Below are 25,426 nucleotides of genomic sequence, written 5' to 3'. Positions count from 1 at the left end.
TAATACATTGGGCGATCGCTCTAAAGCAACTACTTGCATACACAACCCTTGTACAGATACTTTAAAGGTACTACTTAGTTAACTGCTGACTTGATGTCACTTGAAGAATTTGGAGTTGAGAAAGCCACTCCAAGTCTTCAAAGTCCCCAAATAGGAATTCCTAATTGCTGGAGTGTTTTCTTGTTTGTTGTTGTTTATTCTTTCCTATTTATCAGAGGTCTTGATTGAAAAGTTACAACCTGTAGTTGAATGCAGCAAACAATGTATACCATTGCCCTGCAATCTGTGTGGTAAATCTCAGTGGTACATTTATATTTAGGGCATTATGGCAGACACTCTTATCCAGAGTGACTTACAATTATCTCATAGATTCAACTGAACATTTGAGGGTTAATTGGCTTGTTTAGGGGCAACCACTAGTAGTTTGGTGCTGCAATGTACCGATCTACCACATCCCATGTGCATCCAGCTAGAATTAACCCCTAACACATTTTACATAGTTGGACATTGGGATTTTGACAATGTTATTTACTAAACTGTCTTGATATGTCTTCAGATTTATTGACTCTGCCATCAAGCTCGGCTCTGTTCTTCTGGGAAGATGTTCCACTAGAGTGTTTGTGGATATGTGTGATCATTCAGTCACAAGGGCATCAATGAGGTCAGGTACTGAATAAATTCATCCCCAACAGAGTTTAGGTCAGAGCATTGTAGGGGGTCACTCAAGATCTTCCACTCCAACGCATGTAAAGTATATCTTCAAGGGGCTGGCTGTGCATAGGGGCATTGTCAATGCCGAAACCTGTCTGGATGTCCTATTTACAGTGAATGGAAGTTTCATGCTAGTGCATGAATCCCAAAACATCCTATATAATTTTGTGTTTTAAGGTTTGTGGTAATAGTTTGAAGAAGAACCATACAAAAACATAAAAAAAAAAAAAAAACATTTAAAATGTCTCAATACGTTTTTCAAATAATGTAACTAGCCTTACGTGTTCATCTGTGTTAAATTTGAGGGAGGCTGTGTGTTTGTGTGTGTCCCAAATTCCCCCATTTGTGTTAGGAGATTCTCCCATAAGACCCCGCAAAACATTACTCAGGGGGAGTCGCATGGTGATTTAATTAAAACTAGAATACTACAAACACAAAAGTAGATTTTTTGGTCAAATATTTTTACCGACACAACATCTGTTCCAGTTTCATAAGTAGTCCACATTATTATTTATTTGATTATTATTATTTTTGCCAACTGAAACCTTTTCTGAGGTAATTTAGACAACCGATGCAGGGCATGGGATCCTCAATGTCTGTTGTGAAAAGCGCTATAGAAATAAACTTGACTTGACTTGACATAGCAACAATCTCCAAAATCTACTTCAAGTAGGTGCAGTGTTTTCTTTTTAGTCTGAACAGAAAAATGACGCTAAGAAACAATTAGTGTTCATTCCATGAATATATTTCAGAGAATATATTTCTCAGAACAGAAGCACTTCCCTTGTGGATACCACAAGAGTCAATAATATAACAAATAAACTGTTGAAGGCTATGAAGATCCCACCCTAAGAAGTCAATAGAGCCTACAAGACATCACTGGCCATCCATCTTCTTGAATGGCTGACACTGAGCCCACTGAGGATCCCCTCAGGTGGCCAGAATCCATCTCATTCTCTTCTCTTTCTTTGGATAGAACGAGATCCATGACCTGAAGCCAGAAAAGCTTGGAATACCAGGTAGAATGGGAGGTCAGATGTTTGAAAGGTAAGAAATTTGAAAGACGCATTAGAATTCACCTTTATTTATTGTAATGGCACGTTCTTTCAGAGATAGTCAAGTGCTGCCCTCTGGTGTCTGAGCGATGAAATACAGCAAAGTAAAGCTATTCCACTGCATAGGATTTTAGAACAGACACTATTTATTACTGCCCTACACAGCCTTTTTGGATCATGTTCTTGTTTGTCTGAGAGAGAGAGAAAACATATCCCTGAAAAGTTCATCAGTAGTGTACCCAGTATGCAAGTATGTTCACAGTGTGTGGTCTAAAATTCACAATTGTGTATATTTTCTATGGTTTTTATATGCGAAATGTTGTGTGTTTGTATGTCAGCAGTGTGTGCTCTGTATTTTGTTGTTCCCTTTGCCATTCATCATTTTACAGTCACTTGGACAAAATGCACAGCCAATCGCTCTTTCACCAGTTGTGTGCAGGTGAGCACGTGTCTGGCCGTGTGTACGACGAAGTGCCACCGCCGCCAGGTCGGAGTGTGACGACGTGCTGTCGATAAGTCTCCGACCGAGAGCTAGTGGCCGACCTGGGAGTGCAAGCCGTAGTCTTTTCCAGAAACTCGAGGTGAGGTCTTGGGATTGTGCACCATGCCAGTGTACACAAATGGCACACCGGCGCAGTTCGGCGAGCTCACGACAGCATGGCGCCCTGAGTGTGCGCCGCCAGCGCACCGTAATGAGCGGAGTACCGCACGTGTCGTGGAGGTATACACACAACCCACACTCCAGCCTCTGAACGTTCTTCTCACACACGCATGGTCCGCTGAGCACCACCACAACCCGCCGGCTTGCCTGCATACACCTGAGGACGGACTCGGCTAGGTCTGACACACACACAAAACACAAACGTTACAGGGTATTATCCTTGTTCTTTTCCACAATAAGCATCCTTTACCCATTAGTCTCACCATTCACAAAATATCACCATTGCTTTCTGGACTCTTTCTCACTCCAGCAGGAATACCCATCTCAATGAGAGACACTTGTGCAATAGCAACACACACTACCTAGTCAGTGTCACTGCTCTGTTTCTGTGTAAGTAATAAGCAAACTTTGAAAAACAGTGCAAAACGGATGTCCAACCCCTGCCCAGTACGAAATTAAGAGGACTTACCGCAACGGAAAACATTCGAACACTGCTTGCAATGTAAGGTTTAAAAATCCCTAAACAAATATTCTAGTAGTAAAGGGTAAATGATTATTTTTTGCTATTTCACTTTAAGTTTAGCTATCTGGCTAGAATTTCATTGTATCCATACAGACTCCTAACAGGATTAAAGCACCATTCTACTAAATAAAATGTATTTCAAATTTAATTCAAACACTTTCAAGGACCTATATTTGTTTTCAAGTACTTTTCAGGCCTTGAATTAATGTGTCTGAAATTCAAGTACTTTAAAGAAGCGTCAATTATTCTCACCTTTGGGCGATTGAACTCAGGACTGACCCTGGAGTTTGACCCTAGTAGTTGGTGTCACTTGTCCCAGGCAGAGAAGAAAATAGTGGTGGTGGTTTCGGGGCTACTCATTCATCTTTAGTTACATCTTTATCATGGTCAGGGTTGGTGATTTATCATAAGATTACTCTTGGGTCTTACCAATTATAACTGTCAGATTTGTAGCACCAGAGTGGTGGATATGACAACCACCAAATCAGCAGCTTTGATCAAGAGAATATGAAGACATTCACGATATATGCAAAATGCATTGGGCAAGTGTTAAAAAAAATGATTCTCTTTCACATAAGCAATGGTTCAAAGCTTTACTTCCAGTGACTGAAAACATTTTCCAAAATCTTCATTTACCTGGAAACATACAGTATGTGCCAATATATGTGATGTTAGAAAATAGATGAAAATAGTGACTGATTCAGTCACTAATCATTAAGCGAATGTAAAAAGTCTGTTCAAAATACTTGTTTTGGGAGTTGAGTGGCATTTCAGATATAGAGAGTCTGCAATCCTTCAGTGAAGAAGAGAGCATCTGCGATCATTCATAGAGACAGACAACATCTGCGATCCTTCAGTGAGGAAGACAGCATTTGCGATTATTCAAAAAGAAAGAGCAACTGCGATCCTTCAGTGAGGAAAAGAGTGTCTGCAATGATTCAGAAAGACAGAAAGAGCATTTGCAATTATTCGCTGAGGAAGAGAGTGTATGCGACCATTCAAAGTGATTGACAGCATCTGCGATCCTTTAGTGAGGAAGACAGCATTTGCGATTATTCAAAGAGAGGGAGCATCTGCGATCCTTCAGTGAGAAAGAAAGTGTCTGCAATGATTCAGAGAGACAGAAAGAGCATCTGCAATTATTCGTTTGAGGAAGAGAGTGTCTGCGATCATTCAGAGAGCATCTGTGATTCTTCAGTGAGGAAGAGTGTGTCTGCGATTATTCAAAAAGAGAGAGCATCTGCGATTCTTAAGTGAGGAAGAGAGTATCTGGAATCATTCAGAAAGACAGTAAGAACATCTGCAATTATTCGCTGAGGAAGAGTGTCTGCGATTATTCAGAGAGCATCTGTGATCCTTCAGTGAGGAATAGAGCATCTGTTATCATATAGAGAGACAGAGCAGCTGTGATCATTCTGAGAGACTGAGAGAGCGTCTTTGATAATTCAGTGAGGAAGAGCATGTCTGCAATCATTCAGCGAGAGAGAGAGAGAGAGTGCATCTGTGATCCATAATGAGAAAGAGAGAGCATTTCTGCCTGTGCTGTCTGATCAGGTGCCTGAATGTATGCGTAGAATGTGAATTAAATATCCATCTTTAAGAAGTCTGAATGACATGCATTACTTTGTTTAATATGAACATGATGTTTATTTGTTTTAGCAAAAATACAACATCTGAAATGACATCATGAGTGATAATGACATTATAAAAGCAATAAAATAATATGCATGGCATGAATACTGAAACACATTCACACTCCATTAAATGCTTAATGATCAGGTTGTTAAAAATGTAAATAAAAAATAATTGAATGCCTTTATTTACTAAAACCTACATTCATAGAGTGATACTTAGCAACTAATAAATCACATAACTCTCAAATACTCGAGGGAAAACTCCTCATTGAAAAACTAAATGGATTTATAACTGAATGGTTTTTGCAGCAAACCAATTAATGTACATGCAATGGGACTTTTTTATTTTTTTTCACCACAAGAAAAAGGTTTGACAGGAAACATTTATGCTAATACAAAGGTTGGAGCTATTGTTAGTGCTTAGGTTAGCGCTAGGTAGGTCAGTACATTCTAGAGTTTTGCAGAAAATTAGCTAAACAAACACTGATCTGGCAGAGACATTTAGCAGACTTAAGCAAATCATATACAGATGCTGGCTAGGAACAATTAGGCAATGTTAGCAAACAAACGCACTCATCAATGTTTTGCCAGCTGCTCCATCTATAAACAATTTCACAATTCAATGAAGCAAATTAATAAAAAAAATTTAGCAAAAGACATATCACATATAGACATATTATTATTATTTTTTTTTTTTATTATTAATAATAATAATAATTAAAAAAGTACAAAAAATAATAATAATTTAGGTTTAAGCCCTGTGTCCTAAAAAAGTATACCAAATATAATGGGATTTTTGTGCCAAGATAAAAAAAAATCTACATCAAAATCTACATAAAATCTACATAAAATCTACATACATAAAACATACATCAGTGTTTAATTAAGTAGAAAAACTGTCCCCAATTTATTCAGAAACCCTGTGACCTTTACTCCTTGATAAACATGCACTGTCAGCTCCTGATTGTCTCACCAGCTGGTTGAGTAAGTTTACCTGTATTTTTTTTATTATTAATAAATAAGTCATATTTCTATAACTTTTTGTCAATGAAAACGCTTTGGCGTTACCTTTTAAACATGACAATAGCATGGAATTTTTCCTTCACTTGAACTAGCAGACCGTGGGGCAGGACAATGCCCCTGTGTACAAGCTCGATTAAGGTATGCTTTCATGGGTTGGCGTGGAAGATATTAAGTGGCCTGCTATAAAGGCCAACCCTATCAAACCCCTTTGGGAGGAATTACAACATCACCCCAGGCCTCATCACCTCACCTACATCGGTACCTGACTTTACTAACACCATTGTTGCTGAATGAAATCGCACAAATTCCCAGAAGAGTGGAGCTTATTATAAGAGCAAATGAGAACTAAATGTGGAATGAAATGTTTAATAATAATCATGTATTCAATGGTCAGGTGTCCTCAAACTTCAGAATATATAAATAATAAATATATGTACATGTATGTGCACCGATCAGGAATAACATAATGACTGGCGATTGAATAACACTGATCATCTCTTCATCATGGCCCCTGTTAGTGGGTGGGATATATTGTAAATGAAAATGTTGTCCTCATGTTTTAAAAGCAGGAAAAATGGCCAAGCTTAAAGATTTGAGCGACTTTGACAAAAGCCAAAGAGTGATGGCTAGATGATCGGGTCGGAGCACCTCCAAAACTGCAGCTCTTGTGGGGTGTTCCGGGTCTGCAGTAGTCAGTGTGTAAGAAAAGTGTTCCAAGGAAGGAACAGTGGTGAACCCGCGAGTTCAGTGGGCAAGTAATACACACGATGATGATGTTCTATGAAATGTGTTTGTAGGTTGCTTTGTACAGATGTGTATCAGGCTTATGTATGCTCTCCAGCATTAGCATTGCTCTCTCGGATTTCTGTTTTTCATCAGTATATGATGTAACCTGTGCAGGCTTTGTCGCGTGTGTAGGTGTTCGCACGGGCAGCTGCAGCTGCAATTTCTTCCAGAAGTGAGACGTAAGCGAGCTCGACTTTTCTCCTTCCCATTGTACCAGCGCTAGAGCCATACGTGCGCGCCGTAGCTCTTTCACGCACTGGTGCGTGTCCGGTTTGTGACTCTTGTCACGTGTTGCGCGAGACTCTTTTAACTGGATCAGCACCAGCTTCATGCTGCCGCCATGCAGCATGGCTGACACCCCTGCCCGAACCTCCAGGAGAGCCTGGGCATCCCGAAATGCACTGCATGCACTTAGGATGACCAGCAAACGGCGACTACGGCTGACGAATTGCAGAGTCTCCTCCGTTACAGCTACACACATGCACACACACACACACATTATACATATACATTCTTTTTTCGCCGCTTCTTGTTGTAGCGTGAGGGTTTAAATACTCACTTCCGCCAGGCAGGCTGTCTCTGTCAAATATACACACTGTGTATCCAAACTCCGCCTCCAGCACACGCCTCAGTGTTGCCATGACAAACTCCTCCTCCTCGGTGTTGCGTGCGTAAGAGATGTACACGTCATACTCCTTATTATCTACACACACACACACACACACACACACACACACAAGGGAATCTGCTAATACATGATACATGATCTCCCCCAAACATTTACCACAAAGTTGGAGGCACACAATTGCATCGGACGTCTGGGAGCATGAAATTTTAACTGCAGACCCAAATCTGTTTGAGCATTACATGCAAACCCCGTGTACATATCCAGCTCAACGAAGATCTGTTTTTCATGGGTGGGAAGATGTGGAAAAGCTCCTGCTCTATAACTCTGACACCTTTGTACGTCGCTCTGGATATCACTCCAGACCTTAGTACCTGACTTGACTAATGCCCTTGTGGCTGAATGTGGATTCTCAAAAAGTACATAACTCATGGTTCGGTTTCCCCAAATTTACAGTGTATATTATTATAATATCAATTTTGTCATTCATTGATTTTGTGATTTTATATATTTTCAAATCAATGCCAATTAAATGTCTTGGTGTTCGAGCGCATACCTGTATATTATATTGACATTTAAAAGAAAAGAATCATCAAACTCGGTAAAAGATTTTTTGCCTGGAATTTACCACTAATTCGCAGACAGTTTGTTAGCTAAGTTATAGATCGTGATACACACCATGTATCCCAAAAATGGCAAGTACCATGAAATCAAATTTTTGTCATAACTGTAAGTAATGGAATAAATTTTACATGCACGGAGGAAGAACAACATTGTCACGGATTCTGCAATGTGTGTGTGTGTGTGTGTGTGTGTGTGTGTGTGCACACGTGTTACCCATATCTCTCTCATCTGTGCCGAACCAGGAGCGATAGAGAAGGTGCACCTCCAGCCAGAACACTCGATACAACACGAAGAGCAACAACGCGAGAACCAGAGTCAACCCGAGACCGCAGCCGAGCTCTATCGAGGGGATGTACACTACACACACACACACACACACACACTTTACAAAGTGAAATATCAATGAACAATAATCAACAGTTCTGCACCCAGATGAGGACGTGTTCTTTTTCGAGTCTGGTTCCTCTCAAAGCTCCTTCCTTATGAAGTCTCGAGGAGTTTTCCCTTGACACCTTCGCCACTGGTTTGTTCATTAGGGATAAAGTTCCAGGGACTGATTTATGACACTATAATTTATAATCGCTATTAATTCCTGTAAAGCTGCTTTAGGACATTGTCCATTGTTAAACGCCCACTATAAATGAAAATCAATCAAATGAAGACAAATGTCAAGTGTGTGTATGTATATGTGTGTGTGTGTGTGTGTGTGTATTTGTGTGTGCTTACCCTCCTCCTCTAGCGTGACGATTTTGCTGTGAAATTCTTTGCCGTACTGGACAGAGCAGCGAAACTCTTTGTGCAGATCTTCTTCTTTAAATGGTGACACATACAACACCCTGTGCATTTCGCGGTCCCCATAATCATCATTTGGCACACTGTGTGTGTACAAGCAGACAAGCACACACACGCACGCACACACAAATATATACACTAAAAAACAATTCGAAAGCAAAAACTGACCAATGCAAATACACTATATAGCCAAAAGTTTGTGGACACCTGACCATAAGATTCATATGTGTTTCTTTTTGAAGATCCCATTCCACATTCGCTGTTCTAATAACCTCCACTCTTCTGGGAAGATGTTCCACTACAATTTGTCGAGATTTGTGAGATTTCATTCAGCCATAAGGGTGTTAGGAAAGTCAGGTACTGGTGTAGGTGAGGTCAGGAGCTCCTGGAATGATGTTCCAATTCATCTCAATATTGAATATCTTCTGGCTTTGTGCACAGAAGCATTTTTATGTGACGGTCAACCGATTAATTGTTATTTCTGATTAATCAGCACCGATTGTTGATTGCTGGAACTATCGCCTATCTGCAAAAATCCATTCCGATAGTTTTTCCAGCTTCCGGTACACTGTCATTACGAGAGCGGCCTCTAGAGGCGACTCACTGATACCATGTGCTGTTTGTTTTTACGTAAGACTGCGCGCTGCATTGGAAGCATGATATTATTTATTTAAAAATTATGAATTATATAATTATATTAATTAATTTAAATATTCTTAAGGTGTTGAGGTTTTCGCCTGTAGGAGGCGTTAGTTTTGAGAGTCCTATCGGGCATCGAGGGTAAATAAGTTCTCAGCTATTGTTAAAATCCCAAAAAATAAAAATAAAAATACATTTTTTCTCCACCAATGTTTATTTTGTGTAATTTGTTGTTTGATTGCGCCCATGTAGCTGGAAAAGCAGGGTGTCCCAATATTTTTGGCAATTTAACGTGTGTGTGTGTGTGTGTGTGTGTGTGTATATGCCTGGCTTCGGGCGAGGTGTATCGAGGCTCTGACAGCTCCTCCAGCGTCTTATTGTTGATGCTCCACCAAATCTGCGGCTCTTCGTCGTAAAGGTACGGCAGGAACAGTCGGCAGACAAAGTTCGTGTCCTTGCCTGCGGGGTTACCATGGAAACCAGACACTTAGCATGATGAATTTGAGTCGTCTTGCTTTTGCTAGGTACAGCGGCAGACATTAAGGAAGTAAATGTAATTCTTTTGCAACATTTTAAAGTCAATATATTACCTTTTGACTACATTTTGCAAAATCGGTCGTTAGGGGGACGTCTTATTCGCCCCCCAAAGTTTATAATGGAATCGTAATGGATGCGAAAAACCTACATATAATGTACATACATAAGAAAATGTGTGGTGATTGTGTAACATTAAACATGCTGAGACAAGACTAAACACAAACAAGGATCCTGAGTGAGACTTACCCACAGTTACAATGAAATTCTGGTCATGAGTTGGATTCAAAAACGTTGGGTGTTTAAACTCAATATTGGCTATTTGTGCACACACACACACACACACACACACACACACACACACACACACACACACACACACACACACACAAAGAAAGAGACACAGTTCATGAGTATACATTAATATACATTATCTATTGTTTGCACCTGTGTTTTAGAATGTGTGTGTGTGTGTGTGTGTGTGTGTGTGTGTGTGTGTGTGTGTGTGTGAGTCCTACACACGGCTTTGAGGCTGATGGTATGTCTGTAGTTGAGTGTGTGTCCGTTGCTCTGGTAGGTGACTACGCAGGTGTAAGGGCCGGCATAAAATGTAAACATCTGGTAGATTATCAGCTCGTACTTGCGCACTTCCCTGAAGAGGCCATCAAATTTGTCACTCTCGCATTTCTACACACACACACAGACACACGCACGCACACACACACACACACACGCGCACACGCACAGACACACAAACAGAGTGAGATGATACAGATGTCAAACAAGTGTACTGGAGCATTTAATTTCATACTGCAACACTACAGTATAGTACTGGAATACTACACTATATATTACTGAAACACTACAGTATAGTACTGGAATACTACACTATATAGTACTGGAACACTACAGTATAGTACTGGAATACTACACTATATAGTACTGGAACACTACAGTATAGTACTGGAATACTACACTATATAGTACTGGAACACTACAGTATAGTACTGGAATACTACACTATATAGTACTGAAACACTACAGTATAGTACTGGAATACTACACTATATAGTACTGGAACACTACAGTATAGTACTGGAATACTACACTATATAGTACTGAAACACTACAGTATAGTACTGGAATACTACACTATATAGTACTGGAACACTACAGTATAGTACTGGAATACTACACTATATAGTACTTGAACACTACAGTATAGTACTGGAATACTACACTATATAGTACTGGAACACTACAGTATCGTACTGGAATACTACACTATATAGTACTTCAACACTACAGTATAGTACTGGAATACTACACTATATAGTACTGAAACACTACAGTATAGTACTGGAATACTACACTATATAGTACTGGAACACTACAGTATAGTACTGGAATACTACACTATATAGTACTGAAACATTACAGTATAGTACTGGAATACTACACTATATAGTACTGGAACACTACAGTATAGTACTGGAATACTACACTATATAGTACTGGAACACTACAGTATAGTACTGGAATACTACACTATATAGTACTGGAACACTACATTATAGTACTGGAATACTACACTATATAGTACTTGAACACTACAGTATAGTACTGGAATACTACACTATATAGTACTGGAACACTACAGTATCGTACTGGAATACTACACTATATAGTACTTCAACACTACAGTATAGTACTGGAATACTACACTATATAGTACTGAAACACTACAGTATAGTACTGGAATACTACACTATATAGTACTGGAACACTACAGTATAGTACTGGAATACTACACTATATAGTACTGAAACATTACAGTATAGTACTGGAATACTACACTATATAGTACTGGAACACTACAGTATAGTACTGGAATACTACACTATATAGTACTGGAACACTACAGTATAGTACTGGAATACTACACTATATAGTACTGAAACACTACAGTATAGTACTGGAATACTACACTATATAGTACTGAAACACTACAGTATAGTACTGGAATACTACACTATATAGTACTGAAACATTACAGTATAGTACTGGAATACTACACTATATAGTACTGAAACATTACAGTATAGTACTGGAATACTACACTATATAGTACTGGAACACTACAGTATAGTACTGGAATACTACACTATATAGTACTGAAACATTACAGTATAGTACTGGAATACTACACTATATAGTACTGAAACATTACAGTATAGTACTGGAATACTACACTATATAGTACTGAAACATTACAGTATAGTACTGGAATACTACACTATATAGTACTGGAACACTACAGTATAGTACTGAAATACTACACTATATAGTACTGGAACACTACACTGTAGTCCCAGAACATTGCACTATAGTACTGGAACATTACAGCATAGTCTCAGAACGCTAAACTATAGTACTGGAACACTAGAATATAGTCCCGGAATGCTACACCATAGTATTGGAACACTACACTACAGTCCTGGAATACTACACTATTTAGTACTGGAACACTACACTGTTGTACTGGAACACTACAGTATAACACTGGAACACTACAGTATAGTCCCAGAACACTACAGTATAGTCCCAGAACACTACAGTATAGTACTGGGACGCTACACTATAGTACTGGGACGTTACAATATATCACTGGAATGCTACAGTATAGAACTGGAACACTACAGTATAGTCCTGAAACACCACACTATAGTACTGGAACACTACATTATAGTAGGAGAAGACTACAGTATAACACTGAAACACTACAGTATATTACTGGAACACTAAACTACAGTATTAAAACACTACATCATAGTACTGAAACACTACAGTATAGAACTGGAACTCACATGGTACCAGATGACGTTGTACGTCTTGTTTGGAAGGTGCTGCACGTTGGGACAGCGAAGCGTGTAGTTGCTCTGCAATTGAACAGTGACGTTACGGTGCAATGTATCGTCACACTCCCACTTACGGGGAACCACATCCAATCTGACACCGATCTTCACACACGAGGACATGTTCCTGCACACGTACACATACACACACGTACACACACACACATATATATATATTTTACATATATATATATTTAGTGGTATTCTTTACACACACAGACCTTCCATCCTCAGAATTTGTAGTAGTATTAGTGTGTGTGTGTGTGTGTGTGTGTGTGTGTGTGTGTGTGTGTGTGTGTGTGTGTGTGTGTGTGTGTGTACCTGAGAAGGCAGATGTACTCTCCTCTGTCCTCCATGCTGGTCGGCTGTATCCACAGCGCGTCTCTGTGTTTGGCGAACGTTGCTAGGCTCAGGTCGACCGGCTCCTCCAGCTCGTGTGTATGACGGTACCAGAGCAGTGTGTGTCCTGTGTTCTGGATCTGAGCGTAGTTATACAGCTTGGGGTGTGAGAAGAGAGGGCAGTGTATTCTCCCTGCTTCACCCTCATACACCTTAACTGCTTCCCTTTCATACACACCCCAGTTTACACATTGCGGCCCTGTAACACACACGTGCACGCGCACACACACACACACACACACACACACACACACACACACACACACACACACACACACACACAGATCACTGTAATGATCACCTTTTTATAATTCACAATTTGCTCAACTATAATTTTCAGTACTCCTGGAAAACTACAGTATAATACTGGAACAGTGTAGTGTGGAACACAGTATAATGCTGGAACACTATACCATAGTATTGGAAAACTACAATATAATAATACAACAGTATATCACTGGAACACTACATCATGGCAAACACTACGGTGTAACACGGGACCAGTACAGTATGGTTAAAAAAAAAATGTATAGCACTAGAATACAACATCATAGCACTGAAACACTATAGTATAACAATGGAACAGTAAAGCAATTGAACACTGCATAATAGCACTGGAACAGTATAACAATGGAACAGTATAGCACTAGAACACTACAATATACTACTGGAGTGCTACAGTATTGCAATGGAACAATACAAGACTGGAACACTACAGTATAAACAGTACAGCACTTGAACAGTACAGTACTAGAACACTACATCATATTACTGGAACAATACAGGATAAAACTAGAACTGCATAGCACCGGAACATTGCATAAAAGCACCGGAACACTGCATCATAGCACTGGAATAGTACACTGCAGTAAAGCACTAGAACACTACAGTATAGCAATGGACAGTACAAGACTGGAACTCTGCAGTACAGAATAGCAATGAAACACTTAGAATAGAGAACTGGAACACTACAGTATAATATAATGCTTGGGTTTATACATTGACATGAGGAATTTAGAAGTTTCCCATTTCTTGTTGTTGATAAATGTCGGAGGTGACGTAGACTGGAGTATGTGGTCATGCAACGGGAAACTGAGTCATCCATGTCGCAACGTGATCAGGGATTTTACCAGCAGCTCAACTCCTGTAAACAGTAAACTGATTCACCTCCTAGGGAGCTTGGGAGGTAATTAACATGTAAGACTACCGTAATTTCCGGATTATTAAGCGCACCCAAATATAAGCCACACCCACTGAATTTTACAAAGATTTTTATTTTGAACATAAATAAGCCGCACCTGTCTATTACCTGTCTACACTGAAACTCATTTTAAATCACACACTCAGTGTTAATGATATTTCTCTTTTTCCTGGGTTTCGTATTATTTTTATGATTTATAATCACACTCTTGGTGCCACCCAATTGAGGATGGGTTCCGCATTTTAATCTAGTTCCTCTCAAGGTTTCTTCCTCATAACATCTAAGGAGTTTTTGATGCCCAGTGACACACTGCAGGCTGTGTGCGAAGAATGCTAGAAGCAAAGTGTACAGAATGAGCGATAACTACGCAAAAATCAATATCACACTTACATCCCTGGCCTGGACATTTATTTACACACACACACACACACACACACACACACACACACACACACACACACACACACACACACACACAATCAATATTTAAGCCATAAAATATAGCATGTACTGTAAAACATTACAAAGTCAAAAATCAATTACAGCAGTGTAAATTTACACACACACACACACACACACACACACACACACACACACACACACACACACACACAGAACCAAGCGCCCACGCACACACACGAACAAATACGCACAGACACATGCACACACTGCTTTGGCTTATGCTAATATAGTCTGCATGCTAACATCAGCCCACATCATATAACTGATTTATAATTCTGCGCCAGAACAGAATATACGATAAGCATTCAGTATCCCCCCTCCATCAAGGCATGTCGTGAACAAAATTGATGCTACAGATTGTTTTCGTTGGCTGCTAGCTGCATTAGCGGGAGGACATGAGTCACGGATTGATGACACAAAACTTCAGAACTGTCGTTCAGACTGACATTGTGACAACTGAGCTCCTACAGTGTGACATGGGTATCATGTTTGTACAGTCTGACAAGCAACAATCGCAAAGTACTAACTCAGCATAGCTCTATGGTCATAGCTTCATCACGAGTAAATGCACTTGAACATGCCGAAGTGGCACAGTGTTGACACCTCAGAGATAAGAATACCCCAGTTTGATCCATTAATGTCTCCCTGTAAAACTTCCCCTGGGTCCTCTGGCTTCCCAAAACATGCTGGTATCCTACGTGTATGGACAATGCTAAATTTCCCTTAGGTACTAATGAAGGTGTGTGGTATGCAATGCCGTCCTACAGCTAGAGTTTCTAGGATAGGCTCTGGAATCTTCGATTGTTCTGGCCTTCGGAAGAAAAATCCATCCATCTTTTTTATACCATTTACTCCACACAGGGTCACAAGGCAGAAGAGACCCCTCCGGACCAGGCAATTTGGAAATGTCAATAAGTTGACAATGTGTCTTTAGACTGGGGAGGAAGATGGAGCACCCAGAGAGAAACATGCTAATTTTACAGACACAAGGCAGATGTTTGATTGGAAACCCACAACCCTTGAGGCCAATGCCAAGTCAACAAGCTGAACTGATGCAGTCTGCAAGATTTTGTTTGGTGGTCTATTAAGCAAATACTTGACTGGAATAATTAATTTAATTCTTTACCAAGCATTTGCCAAAACAAATTTGTGTTATTCTTTATTAAATAGAAGATTGCCCTACTACTTAGTCATATTACTAGACAACCAAAAGCCAAAGTTTATGCTGCAATGCTGAGGGGCCAGACATCAAATTAAACCATCTTCGTTTGCTTTGCTTTGTTCTCCTCAATCAATAAAAATACTACTGACTTGTCAGTATCAAATCAATTACTCGTGATCTAAGATACACTTTGGCTCGTTCTGAATAGATGTGCTTATGCCAACAGTCTCTACGATTTATTCAGCAGAATTAGCAGATTGTGCTTTCAAAAGAATAGCCAGTACAAATATCAAACCATTTTACACAGATGAGATCCACTAATCTTATCTTATCTTTTGAACAACTTTTAGCAAAGACCTCATTTTTACTAAGCCGACCGTAACATGACAAATGTTTAACCATTAACAAACGTTCAGCTTTATCAGCATCAATCTCATAGCATAACATGATTAAATATGTGTATATAGCAAGAAGTTATTAGCCCTGTCTGTAGACATTTTTCTAATAGTCAACCCAATCAACAAGTACAGTTCTTTTGCCCTGACAGACCAAAAAGTGTTTTATCATGAACAATTATGGGAAGACCTACTTCAACCAAGTAGAATATCTAGCTCATTGGTTCATAGACAAGATCCTTGAGCTGGACTGATCATCAGAAAAAAACCAAGGACATTGCACCATTTATAAGATCTATAGAGCTCATTCAGAAAGAGTGTCTAGCTTCAAATTCTTCAGTGTCATTCAGTGTTGAAGGCCAATGCTTTTGGCAACTTAGACAACTTCAGAAAATCAGGTTTATACCCACATTTGAAGGACATTCTAAACCTTTGTTGCTCAGAGCATCACTGCCTGGTACAAAAGCTGGCCCATCCAAGGCCACAACTCCATGCAGTATAGGGTACATTAGGCAGAACAACACTTCCCTTTCAGCAGAAGACCTGGTTGGCAGGTTCTGCTTGTTGTGACACTTTCTGCAGGGTGTCGACATCTAAAATGGGGCTCCCAATGGCAAAGGTACAAAAAAACTTTCTCTGATTGTAGGCAAGTACTTTAAACTTCAAGAATTGATCAAGGACACTTCCTTCCTCAGGCATGGTCTGTTCAGACTACTGAGGTCGGGCTGTGGCTTCTGCAGCCACATGGCCAAAACAGCAAGGCTCAGGCTTCTAGCCACAAGCCATGGGGAACTTGAATGTAAGTCAGACCTCACTTTAATCTGCAAATCTAAACATCCACTTAATTTCACTCAGGCTTTGCATTAAGTGCATTGCTTACCACGGTATACTGGGGGCGGCATTTCCGAAGCGGGTCCCTGATTCTGAAAAGATTGTGCATCAGCCGTTCACTCCAATTTATCCGATTAGTTAAAAACATTTCATCAGCCAAACCACATCCTGTGTTTAGAGCAGCAGGTGTTATGATGTTTTTTTGATGTAGCAAGTATTGCTTGCTACATGCTACAGTTACAGTCTGCTTAAGTGCTGAGAAATTACAAGCCAAAATTTAATAACCCAGACCAAAAAACCCCAAAACAATCTGGTTACATAATAATTCAGCAAAAAATAAAAAACCTTTTATACAGACAGTATAATGCCACACTGACAAGAAAAACTACACAGAAGATCAACGTTTTCCTCAGATGTGTCAGTAATTTAAAGAAATCTAATATATAACTGCAATTATACTTAGCATTGAGTGCTAACTACACCGCCATTAGTTTGGGGAATGTCCAGTGTGGAATGATAATTGCAGTTATTCAGCCTTTTGTACTGAATAGAAAGTGTTTTGGGACACCATTAGAATGAAAGAGTCACAAGACAAAAGAAATCAAGAGAACCTGCGACTAACATTGTGTTTATCAGCATCTAATTATGCACAGTTTGGACACCAGAAAACATTTATAAAAATACATTCTAATAGGAAATTTAGTTCTGTAGTAGCTTTCAATTACCAAACGAACACAAGAAACTCACAGAAAGTGGCCATTTTAGCCGACTTTGGAGCTCTAGTTCTAATTAAAATGAGGCCTTGAAAGCTCATTAAGTTTTCCATCATTCTCCCTTTGGGCTACAGAATTTTTGTCTTTAATTGAATATGTAAGAGGATTTATAATGTTATTTTTTTATTTCATAATTTTTTCTTATTTTTTAACATACAGCAAACCCATGGTATATTTCGATTACAACATTAAAGCTCTGTTTCTATTCATTTTTTTTATTTATATAATTTTTTTTTCCTTTGGCATTTTTTTTATGGGTCAGAAATAAAAATGAAAGCTTTTTCATTCCAAATTTTTTCCTGAATCAAAAAACAGCTGAAATACACCCTTAATATTTGTCGAGCCTTTGTACTAAATAAGATGTCATTTTTGCGAGACCTCCAGATTTTAATAATGATGGCATTATTGAGTATTTGTACTAAATAGGAAATGTGAATGGAACACATCCAGGGTGTAATCATCATTAGATTATTTAGTCTTTGTACTGATTAGGAAGTGTGGTTTGGGACACAGCCAAGGTATAATAATGAAGCTACTTATAGAGCCCTTGTAGTGATTTGGAAGTGAGACATGTCCAACATGGAATAATGCTGGTATTATTAGGTATTTGTACTGACCGGAAGAGTGGTTTGATACGTGTGAAATAATAATAATAGCTTTATTTTTGCCTTCGAAGTGATTAAGAAGTGTGGTTTGGAACACATCCAGACTGAATTCATGATTATATTATTTAGCCTTTGTAGTAAATAAGAATTGTGGATTGAGACACATCCAGAGTGGAATAATGAAGGTATTATAATGCAGTTTTACTGAACAGGAAGTGTGATTTGGGACTGGTGCAATAATGATCATATTATTTAGACTTTATATAGATTAAGAAGTGTGTATTGTGACATGTCAAGGGCGTAATAATTGTGGATTTATTTTAACCCTTTGAAGTGATTAGGAAGTGTGGTTTGGGTCACATCCAGAGTGGAATGATGATGTTATTATCAAGCATTTGTACTTTAAAAGAAGTATGGATTGGGACATGTCCATTAAGCAATAATTATTGAATTAATTAGCCCTTGTGTGGTTTGGGACATGTCCAGTGTGGAATAATGATGGTGTTATCAAGCATTTTCTACTGAACAGGAAGTACGGATTGGGACACATCCAGGGTTTAATAATGATGGCTTTATTTTAGCCCGTTGAAGTGATTAGGAAGTGTGGTTTGGGACACATCCAAAGTGAAATAATGATGGTATTATCAAGCATTTGTACTTAAAAAGAAGCATAGATTTATATACTTCCAGTGTGTAGATCTGAAACGATTCCTTGAGTATCTCGAGTTATTCGAATATTAACATTTTCGTTTAGTTCATTTAACTACGTATACACTATGGACCACTATTACTGACGCACCATCCACTAAACTCTGTGGCATAAAGCTCTGGACAGGTAACCCAAAAGAAACTTTATACCTGGCAATTCTGTGTTTTTTCCACGCAATTCCGACTGGATTTTTTTAGCCAATCGGGCAGTTTTACCCCCTCTATAGTGTCAGAATGTGCCTCCGATCTCTAAAAAGACCTCTGTCTAACAATCGGCTCTGGAGGAGAAGGAACAAGACGGATGAAGCAGAGGAGCCTCCTTCATACACCAACAGCTTCAAACTTTAGGCCGACAACATGGTTACCGGTGGATGCACCGGAAATGTTGGATTTTTTTTTACGAGAAATAAACTCTTTTTATGTGGCGTAAACGGGCGTCCATATGATCCAGGCCAAAGAAGTTTGGGATCATTTCAAACTAAAACAAAGAGTGTACAAGTGTGTTTACTTTTTTATTTTTTTAAAGAGTAATCTAGATTACTCTAAAAATCTAGAATAGATTTCTATATTTTTATTTAGGATTTTTTTCTTTCTTTATTTGTTATATGGCAATTAAATGCACTAAATGCGTTTAATTTTCACAGATATTGTTGTGTGCAATTTTAGCCATAAAAAATATAAATAAAAAAATTTTAAAGGAAAGAAATGACTTCATACTTTCTTTTGTATATTTTAGTATTTCTCTTTAATAAAGAACAATTACTTCTTATCTGATTATTCCATCAATTGTTGGATATCATATGGTTTGGAACACGTCCTGAGTGAAATTTCAGTTCAGAAGGTGATTCGAAGGTGTGTTACTTAAACATTAGACGTTGGGACAAACAATAGAAACAGGAGGAAGCCGTGTTTATTTCTTGGCAAAAAGCTCTTACCTGATTGGCTAGTGGGTGAGGGTTCTAAAAGGGTGGCATTAACCACAGACATCAGGCACAGGAAGAGGAGAGCTGAGATGAACATTCTAAAAAGAAAGAAAGAGAGAGAAGCATTAGGGGAACTGGGTTCATTGAGGTATGGATGATTTATTAAGAGAGACAGGGATCCGTGTGTGTATGTGCGTGTGTGTGTGTGTGTGTGTGTGTGTGTGTGTGTGTGTGTGTGTGTGTGTGTGTGTGTGTGTGTGTGTGTGTGTGCACCAGACAGAAATGGAAGATCCATTGAGAGGATGAGAGCGATGGGTCCCCTGTGTCACCACCACAGCATCCATCATTTACACACACACACACACACACACACACACACACACACACACACACACACACACACACACACACACACACACACACACACACACACACACACACACATAAAACTGCTTGCAGAAAGGTGGCTGGTGAGTATATAGCAAATGACAAAATGGTGGAGAAAGTGATAATGGAGGGAATGAAAAGAAAGAAATTATACAAGGACTAAAGACTATAAAACTGAGGAAGTAAAAATGGATAGAGCCAATAAAAGATGAAAGAAGGAAGTGAAGGACACACACACACACACACACACACACACACACACGCGCTTAAACAAAAATCCCTCATAATGGTGTGCTTTAATTTGATTGAAAAGCATGATGGGAAATCTGAAATGCCAATTATGCGAAAGCTACAAGGACACTTAATTGATTCAAGTCAGGCTGAAGCACTTAGAGGCCACTGGTGCACACAAACACACACACACACACACACACACACACACACACACACACACACACACACACACACAAAAACACAGATTAATCAAATTCTTGGCCTGATCAATAAGCTGCTCAATCTGAGAGTCAATTACACAGTGTGTACCCCCCCCAAACACACACACACACACACACACACACACACACACACACACACACACACACACACACAACTCTAAGCATATACAGCACTCATTACACAGTATTTAAGGAACGTAGAATCCGTCCATTCGAAATTTCCAGTACATTAAATAAGTTGAAGTATTAATTACAACATGCTGGCATCTTTTCGAAACATGGTGGTGGAAGCGTCACATTCAAAAAGGTTGACACGTTTATCTGCACCTACAGAAATCTTTCTTTTGGGTGCATACGGAAAATTAATCTCTCTTTCTTTCTCTCTCTTTCTCTTTCTGCTCATCCATTTTTCATTTCATATTTTTAATAATAATAATAAAAAAATCTAAATCAAACAATAAACTGTTTGGGTTGGTTTTATTTAGTCATTTCTTACCAATAGATTTATTACAATAAATGTATTGCCTTCAACAAATATTTTGAATAGATATTTTTAAGGCATGGAATATTTACATATTAATATTTATTAAATAAGAAGCATTTACTTACAAATAGAAATATACATACATACAGGGATATTTCTTCATTAAATCTGCTAATATATTTGCCTACTAACACAATACAAATATTAGCACTGAATAAAACCCAGCTCACTACAATAAAATATACCAACACCACAGTCATTTACTATGGAAATAACATCAATACACCAATTCACATTCTGAAAACCAACTTTACACCTCTTTATAATGGAAACAGTAACACTACAACACTACTCCTCTTTATAATGGGAACAGTAACACTACTCCTCTTTATAATGGGAACAGTAACACTACTCCTCTTTATAATGGGAACAGTAACACTACTCCTCTTTATAATGGGAACAGTAACACTACAGCTCTTTATAATGGGAACAGTAACACTACAGCTCTTTATAATGGGAACAGTAACACTACAGCTCTTTATAATGGGAACAGTAACACTACAGCTCTTTATAATGGGAACAGTAACACTACAGCTCTTTATAATGGGAACAGTAACACTACTCCTCTTTATAATGGAAACAGTAACACTACTCCTCTTTATAATGGGAACAGTAACACTACAGCTCTTTATAATGGGAACAGTAACACTACAGCTCTTTATAATGGAAACAGTAACACTACTCCTCTTTATAATGGAAACAGTAACACTACTCCTCTTTATAATGGGAACAGTAACACTACAGCTCTTTTTAATGGGAACAGTAACACTACAGCTCTTTATAATGGGAACAGTAACACTACTCCTCTTTATAATGGGAACAGTAACACTACTCCTCTTTATAATGGGAACAGTAACAATACAGCTCTTTATAATGGGAACAGTAACACTACACCTCTTTATAATGGGAACAGTAACACTACACCTCTTTATAATGGGAACAGTAACACTACTCCTCTTTATAATGGGAACAGTAACACTACAGCTCTTTATAATGGGAACAGTAACACTACAGCTCTTTATAATGGGAACAGTAACACTACACCTCTTTATAATGGGAACAGTAACACTACTCCTCTTTATAATGGGAACAGTAACACTACAGCTCTTTATAATGGGAACAGTAACACTACAACACTACTCCTCTTTATAATGGGAACAGTAACACTACAGCTCTTTATAATGGGAACAGTAACACTACAGCTCTTTATAATGGGAACAGTAACACTACAGCTCTTTATAATGGGAACAGTAACACTACAGCTCTTTATAATGGGAACAGTAACACTATTCCTCTTTATAATGGGAACAGTAACACTACTCCTCTTTATAATGGAAACAGTAACACTACTCCTCTTTATAATGGGAACAGTAACACTACTCCTCTTTATAATGGGAACAGTAACACTACAGCTCTTTATAATGGGAACAGTAACACTACAGCTCTTTATAATGGGAACAGTAACACTACTCCTCTTTATAATGGGAACAGTAACAATACAGCTCTTTATAATGGGAACAGTAACACTACACCTCTTTATAATGGGAACAGTAACACTACACCTCTTTATAATGGGAACAGTAACACTACTCCTCTTTATAATGGGAACAGTAACACTACAGCTCTTTATAATGGGAACAGTAACACTACACCACTTTATAATGGGAACAGTAACACTACTCCTCTTTATAATGGGAACAGTAACACTACAGCTCTTTATAATGTGAACAGTAACACTACAGCTCTTTATATTGGGAACAGTAACACTACTCCTCTTTATAATGGGAACAGTAACACTACAGCTCTTTATAATGGGAACAGTAACACTACAGCTCTTTATATTGGGAACAGTAACACTACAGCTCTTTATAATGGGAACAGTAACACTACTCCTCTTTATAATGGGAACAGTAACACTACTCCTCTTTATAATGGGAACAGTAACACTACTCCTCTTCATAATGGGAACAGTAACACTACTCCTCTTTATAATGGGAACAGTAACACTACAGCTCTTTATAATGGGAACAGTAACACTACACCACTTTATAATGGGAACAGTAACACTACACCACTTTATAATGGGAACAGTAACACTACACCACTTTATAATGGGAACAGTAACACTACAGCTCTTTATAATGGGAACAGTAACACTACACCACTTTATAATGGGAACAGTAACACTACAGCTCTTTATAATGGGAACAGTAACACTACAGCTCTTTATATTGGGAACAGTAACACTACAGCTCTTTATAATGGGAACAGTAACACTACTCCTCTTTATAATGGGAACAGTAACACTACTCCTCTTTATAATGGGAACAGTAACACTACTCCTCTTCATAATGGGAACAGTAACACTACTCCTCTTTATAATGGGAACAGTAACACTACACCACTTTATAATGGGAACAGTAACACTACAGCTCTTTATAATGGGAACAGTAACACTACACCACTTTATAATGGGAACAGTAACACTACAGCTCTTTATAATGGGAACAGTAACACTACACCACTTTATAATGGGAACAGTAACATAGACCAAATTCAAATCCAAATTCACCAATGTATATTTTGCACACACACACACACACACACACACACACACACACACACACACACACACATACACACACACACACACACAGACACACACACACACAGACACACACACACACACACACACACACACACACACACACACACACACACACACACTTCTGTTTCTTGCATTTGCCCTATTTTGGCCTTAATTGATGTCATAAACTGACAAATGATTATATTTGTTGAATAACAGAATTACAACAACCTAAAGTTTAATAGACAACAAATTAGCAGGTGCAGACGCAAATCATAATGTAGCGGAGGAAATAATTAAATTATTATTATTATTATTATTATTATTATTATTTAAATAATATCAACTTTGCATTGTGCTTTCCATGAATTTTCCAATGACAGCAGACACACGCTACAGCGATTTGCCAGCGATTACTACAATTTACAACCGATGGATTTTTTTTTTATCCATTTAGTGTTACATGTCATTGTCCTCCTAACCAGACGATATGATCCAAAGATTCGCTTTTCTCTCTCTCGGCTTTTGCTACTAAAATACGCAGTCTGTCAGGAATAGTGCTGGAGAACGACTGAAACTGGAGACTCCTTCCTGAAACTTATCAGTCAGACACAAAGTTATTATCCCATATTATTATTTTCTTCCTTAGTTAAACAGCCTGACCTACACACACACACACACACACACACACACACACACACACACACACACACACACACACACACAATGGGCAGTCTTTTTTTTTTTTCTTTCTCTTTTCATCCTTTCATCCTGATCGCTCGTCATTTGCCACGCACGTGAACAATCTCTGCATCATTATTTACATCACGCGTGTTAATAACAACTATAATAACAAAAAGTAGACACACACACACACACACACACACACACACACACACACACTTGACATTAGGCAATCTGTCTCAAAGTACTTTTGTGTCGATGTTTCTTTTCTTTCTTTCTTTCTTTCTTTCTTTCTTTCTTTCTTTCTTTCTTTCTTTCTTTCTCTTTTCAACCTTTCATCCTGATCGCTCGTCATTTGCCACGCACGTGAAAAAACTCTGCATCATTATTCACATCACGCGTATTAATAACAACTATAATAAAAAATAAATAAAAAAAAATAGACACACAAACACACACACACACACACACACACACACACAAACACACACACACACACACACACACACACACACACACACACACACACACACACGGACCTACTTGCGCGTATTCGTTGTACACAGGGGACGGTGGGCTGCAGCGCGTCTTACCGTCCAGCACGCTCCATTCACGGCGCTCGCGCGTTTCGGTTCCGTGTCACGCGCCTCCCGGGTGCTTCTGTCCGCTCGACTCGAGCGCGAACGGAAATGTAGCGCCGTTATTGTTTAAGCTCCGCCTCCTGCCGGAAAACCCCGAACCGCAAGACCTTTACTGCCCTGCGACGAGTCACGTCGACGCGTCCGCCA

General features: G+C 38.8%; 1 protein-coding gene across 1 annotated transcript; it reads right to left on the bottom strand.

Moving 5' to 3' along the window:
* Positions 1–5,622: 5,622 nt before the first annotated feature.
* il1rap (interleukin 1 receptor accessory protein) lies at positions 5,623–24,910 on the bottom strand. Its single transcript, XM_083549063.1, has 11 exons — positions 24,887–24,910; positions 19,994–20,079; positions 12,844–13,120; positions 12,475–12,649; positions 10,126–10,294; positions 9,857–9,925; positions 9,400–9,532; positions 8,369–8,517; positions 7,856–7,999; positions 6,953–7,096; positions 5,623–6,864 (listed from the first exon to the last, which is right to left on the bottom strand). Exons 2-11 carry the CDS (start codon positions 20,076–20,078, stop codon positions 6,386–6,388), a joined length of 1,824 nt encoding a protein of 607 aa, XP_083405189.1. The 5' UTR covers position 20,079; positions 24,887–24,910; the 3' UTR covers positions 5,623–6,385.
* Positions 24,911–25,426: the final 516 nt, after the last annotated feature.

This window comes from Silurus aristotelis (assembly GCF_946808225.1).
Source record: "Silurus aristotelis genome assembly, chromosome: 8".
NCBI lineage: Eukaryota > Metazoa > Chordata > Actinopteri > Siluriformes > Siluridae > Silurus > Silurus aristotelis.
Note: the sequence above shows the minus strand (reverse complement) of the source record. Positions and strands in the feature narration are given on the sequence as shown.

Bases quoted from the DNA above. Each gene is read 5' to 3' on its own strand.
- il1rap (XM_083549063.1), bottom strand. From the start codon at position 20,078: ATGTTCATCTCAGCTCTCCTCTTCCTGTGCCTGATGTCTGTGGTTAAT. The intron at 10,295-12,474 runs GTGAGTTCCAGT...GTGTGTGTGTAG, and splicing joins ACAACGTCATCTGGTACCAT to AAATGCGAGAGTGACAAATT. The intron at 8,518-9,399 runs GCATATACACAC...GTACACACACAG, and splicing joins TACACCTCGCCCGAAGCCAG to TGTGCCAAATGATGATTATG.